Source organism: Perissodus microlepis, chromosome 4 (assembly GCF_051167445.1).
Source record: "Perissodus microlepis isolate ML-2025 ecotype Zambia chromosome 4, ASM5116744v1, whole genome shotgun sequence".
Classification (NCBI taxonomy): domain Eukaryota; kingdom Metazoa; phylum Chordata; class Actinopteri; order Cichliformes; family Cichlidae; genus Perissodus; species Perissodus microlepis.
Genome location: NC_140464.1, coordinates 24,748,594 through 24,753,325, shown reverse-complemented (window position 1 = coordinate 24,753,325; position 4,732 = coordinate 24,748,594). Strand labels below are relative to the sequence as shown.

At 46.3% G+C, this 4,732-nt stretch overlaps 1 protein-coding gene across 1 annotated transcript; it reads left to right on the top strand.

Moving 5' to 3' along the window:
* Positions 1-1,237: 1,237 nt before the first annotated feature.
* Positions 1,238-2,930, top strand: LOC146389051 (microsomal glutathione S-transferase 1-like). Its single transcript, XM_084924805.1, has 4 exons — positions 1,238-1,309; positions 1,843-1,975; positions 2,224-2,315; positions 2,576-2,930. The coding sequence occupies exons 2-4, from the start codon at positions 1,859-1,861 to the stop codon at positions 2,820-2,822; spliced, it is 456 nt and encodes a 151-aa protein (XP_084780931.1). The 5' UTR covers positions 1,238-1,309; positions 1,843-1,858; the 3' UTR covers positions 2,823-2,930.
* Positions 2,931-4,732: the final 1,802 nt, after the last annotated feature.

The window sequence follows — 4,732 nt, the reverse complement described above, 5'->3', positions numbered from 1 at the left end:
ACGTCTTGCTGCCACCGTGGAAGACGCTGCCGTCCACTGACCGAAGGCCCGGTCTCCTTCTACTGCTTTTTTTTTTTTCGCCGGTCCCGTTTGGTTCTTTTGCCATCAGAATTATTGTCTAAAGGCAAAGAAAGATGCCCAACGGATTTACTTTACCAAATGGACCATCCCGGCCTTGCCGTATTGGTCTAATTGATTCACCTTTGTGTTGCAGTGACGTGCCCGTGAGCTCCGCCGGCAGCCAGCTGTGCCAGAGTGACCGAGCCCCATGCCCAGAGGCTCAGGGCACCCCACCCCCCAAAGGGGCCCGAGCGAGCCCCAGGCTCCAGGCCCCGACAATCAGCCACCCAGGAGTGAGCCGGTGCGTACCTAGACGCCCATCCCTGGACACCAAGAACCACCAATGCACCGACGTCTGAGGGCATCTGCCACTGGCAGGGGGACTGGTGGGGGGAGATAGGCCTCCATACCTTGGAGGGCATGAGATGTCCCTAGAGAGGTGGCGTCTGATACCCGAGCTGACGTATAGACACAGGCACGCACAGATACAAACATCCATTCCCACCCTCATGCTCTCTTATGCAAATACTCAGCACTCACCCAATGTGGAGACAGACATAAATAGACACTGTACACACAATCACACTCCCCAAGCGTACTCTATACCCCAGGTCTAGGTACAACTCTTCTACTGCTGCCGCGCCTTGCCGCCAGTTGATGCTTTATGGCTTGCGCTACCTTTGGCGCTGTCCTCCCACACAGCCACTTCTTGTGGTCGCGCCTTCCGCCACGCTACTCTATGGCTCTCCTGCTGCCCTGCGTCCGGCCCCACATGTCCTTCTCTTACCTGCCAGAGCCCCTTATTGCCCGCTGCCAACAAGGGAGGCCCGATTGATTCCTGTCCCCTGTGCCCTCCAGATGTAGCTAATTGGGGAAGCAAGGGGGCGGAGTCTCTCCGGGAGAAGTCCCAATATATACAATAAAAGCATGCAACACTAAAATACACTCAACCTTAAAACACAAATCATGCAACCACTCGATAATAAAAATCATTCTTATTACAAATTGGACAGACAATTAGACAGAGAGGGAGAAAGAGAAACAGAGGGGCAGGGGAAACAGTAAGAGAAGACACTGAGAATATCTGTTGGATCACCTGTTAAAATAATAAAAAAGAAAACAAACAGCATTTGTGCCATGTTTCTTGCTGCAAACTGTGACAGCACCTTTGTACTTGCCCTGCCCCCAGAATTAACTGGGTAACAGGTTGGAATTCTTGTTGTGCAACAGACTTGCTTCACCGGATAATGTAAGTAAGCTGAAAAACTACCCAATACTATACTAATACTCCAAAGTAAGCTGTATAAAAATGAGTTTTAACAATTAAAAACCTAAATTGTTAAATTGTTTTTCATTGTGATAACGGTGGATTTCTATGAGTGGCGTGTTAAGATGTGTGAATCAACAAACAGTGTCAAGCTGAAACTGGTTTTGGTGCATTTGCTCTGCTGCTGTGCCACTGCTTGTCCTTTCATATTTGCCACTTCAGTTGTTCCTTGTACATTTTAGTGAGTTTGTAGTCTTACTGATAGCACTGTCTTATATATTTTATATTATGGTTATGAGTGCAGTCGGTCCTATTTGATGCTTAAATGGCGTATGAATAGTTTAGCATAAAATTGCATTTTTTACCATTTTGGATTGAATCCTTTTTTTTTCAGTGGTATTTTGTGTTGGTATACACCCTCTACAAATCACAGAAATTACAAATGGATTAGGATTTGAAATACAATTACTTTAATAGGAAGGTAAATGAACTTCCTTCTTTTCTTCATTCTTCAGCTGTAAATAAGCAGAGATGGCAGAGCTGATGGAAAATGAGGTAGTGAGGGCTTTCAGCACATATGCAGTTATTGTTGTCGTGAAGATGCTACTGATGGGGCCAATAACTAGTTACAACCGCTTCACCAGAGGGGTGAGTTCAAATGCAAGCATGTTCTACATTTTGGGTATTTCTTTGTAACATTAGCTTAGTTGAAATTTTTTGTCCTGGTTTTATAAGGCTGCAAGTTCAAAACTTACAAGACTCATGTTGGTTTATGAAAAGTAAAGATTTACATAACTAAATAAACCATCCTCACTTCTTGGCATTGATCCTTTCAACCTGATATATTTATAGTGATCTGGCAGAAATAAACACTTGTATTCTCTATTTTTTTTAAGTCTTTCTCTAATGAAGAGGATGTACCCAGAAAGTCTGCAGAGGAAAAGAAGAAGCTGCTGAAAACTCACCCAGATGTAGAACGAGTTCGAAGGTGAGATAATCTGGCCCTAAAATTCAGATACAGAATCCTGATGTGTCTTTAGAACAATGGTTGATCTAAAGAAGTTAAGAAAATATCATGTTTGTTTTGGGATTTTTTTGTTTTAGGGTTTTAGGGAGTGTTTGATATTCTTTGGGCAGACACTACCAAAAAACATAAATGTGTATAATAAATTGTGTAAATTAGTCATGCCTATTGTTACTAATAATGTGGCCATCTCAGTTGCTAAACCTGTTTGTTTTGTCCTCTAGGTGTCACCAGAATGACCTGGAGAACATTATTCCCTTCGTGATTGTCGGCCTCCTTTATGCTCTGACTGGACCCGAGCTTTCTGTCGCTCTTCTTCACTTCCGCATTTTCGCTGGCGCTCGGATCTTCCACACCATTGCCTACATTGGCGCTCTGCCTCAGCCGAGCAGGGCTCTGTCCTGGGTCGTGGGCATGCTGGTCACCTTCTCAATGGCTTACAGAGTGCTCAGCACAGTTCTTTTCCTGTAGAAGACATGCTTACCCGTAGAGCTGACTTTCTTAAAGACATATGCATGTGTTTACTTTTCTCTTGCTGCATCAATCTGTGAGCTTGACAAATAAACATTCTTTGCATGACCTTTTGTTTGTTGGAAATGAACAAAATGTGTGTGGGTTTTCTTAAGGTACTGAAGAATAGGGCTGGGTATCATCACTGATTTCTATAACTGGTTTACAAGGTCCCGATTTGATTCGATTTCTGATTCAATTTAATTCACTTTTGACTCAGTCAGAAATATTATAATTATGATCATTTATCTGCACATATCCATATTTTTATATCTATGTATAAAAACAAAGCTTGACTGCGTTCGAGCTGTCTTGTGGGGGGGGGGGTTACGGTACTTGTGTTTACATGTTTTTGTGTAATCTTTTTACATACTATCATTTACTGTTTTAGCTGTTTGGCGGTTGTTGAAATAGTTTTGTGTGGCAGACGTGTGGTCTCCGGCCTGCTGCAGAGGCGGGGTGAACAGGTGTGCCTGGCGAGGTGGTTAACTTCGGCTCTTTACTTTTGCAGTGACATTCGACAAGGCAGTGGTGTGTGCGTGATGGCTGAACGGGAGTGTCTGTGTCCCATGCCAGTGTGCTGAAACCACAGTTGGACTATTGTAACAATAAAAGCGCTGTCACCACATGGACCGTGTTGTGCGTCCTTGGGAGGGTCCGAGATCACATTGGTTCCAAAATCCAACATTCCCGCCTCCCTCCATTGTGGATGTTGCTGCATTGCAACAGCGCTTTGCTGATGTGTTCTACCACCTACCCGGCCGTACGTCTCTCATGGAGCACCATTTTGATATGCAGCCTGGTGTGATGGTGCATTCATGGCCCTACAGGCTGCCTGAACATAAAAGACAAATAGTTCAGTAGGAATAGAGCGAAATGATGAAGTTGTGAGTAATAGACGAGTTGCACAGTGCGTGGTGTAGCCCCATTGTTCCGGTCGTGAAGGAGGATGGGTCTATACTGTTCTGTGTCGACTATCGCAAGGTGAACGAGGTGTCACGTTTTGATGCGTACGCAATGCCCAGGGTCGATGAGCCGCTGGACCAGTTGGGCACTGCTCGCTTTTTCACAACACTAGATTTGATCAGTGGCTACTGGCAGATTCCCTTGTCTGCAGTCCAAGGAAAAAACGGCCTTCTCCACTCTTTACAGTTTGTATCAATTCGTTACACTTTCATTCGGCTTGTTCGGGGCCCCTGCCACCTTCTAGCGTTTCATGGTGCTGCGGCCATATGCTGCCGCCTACCTAGATGATGTAATCATCTACAGTGACACGTGGGCGGAGCATGTGTGGTGCGTGGATGCGATCCTGGAGTCTCTGAGGCAGGCAGGGCTCACGGCCAACCTCAAGAAGTGTGTAGTAGGGACGTATAGTATTTGGGGTACCACTTGGAGGTGAGACTGTTTCTGGGGCTGGCCGGCTACTGTCGCCGGTTTGTGTCAAGGACCTCACCAACCCCTTAACTGATTTCACCCGGAAAGGTGCCCCGGACCTGGTCCAGTGGACGAAGCAGTGCCAGGCGGCGTTTGTGCAGGTAAAATGGACTCTCTGTGGGGAGCCGCTGCTGTTCACGCCTAGCTTCTCCCTTCCTTTTCTCCTGCAGACAGTTGCCTCGAACAGAGGGCCGGGGGCGGGGGGGTGTCTCTGGCCTGCTGCAGAGGAGGGGTGGCACAGTGAGCTCCCAGGGTGGCGTGGAGGCCGGGTGAACAGGTGTGCCTGGCGAGTGTTGTGCGTTCTTGGGAGGGGTCCGACGTCACATTTCGTGAGCTTTAGCCTGAAATTTTGGCATTCCTGGCAATATACATTTATATTTTAAGAAACTGATTTGAATAGGGAAATCGATTTTTTTAAACCCACCCCTACTGAAGAA

Bases quoted from the DNA above. Each gene is read 5' to 3' on its own strand.
- LOC146389051 (XM_084924805.1), top strand. From the start codon at position 1,859: ATGGCAGAGCTGATGGAAAATGAGGTAGTGAGGGCTTTCAGCACATAT. The intron at 1,976-2,223 runs GTGAGTTCAAAT...ATTTTTTTTAAG, and splicing joins ACAACCGCTTCACCAGAGGG to TCTTTCTCTAATGAAGAGGA. The intron at 2,316-2,575 runs GTGAGATAATCT...TTTGTCCTCTAG, and splicing joins GATGTAGAACGAGTTCGAAG to GTGTCACCAGAATGACCTGG.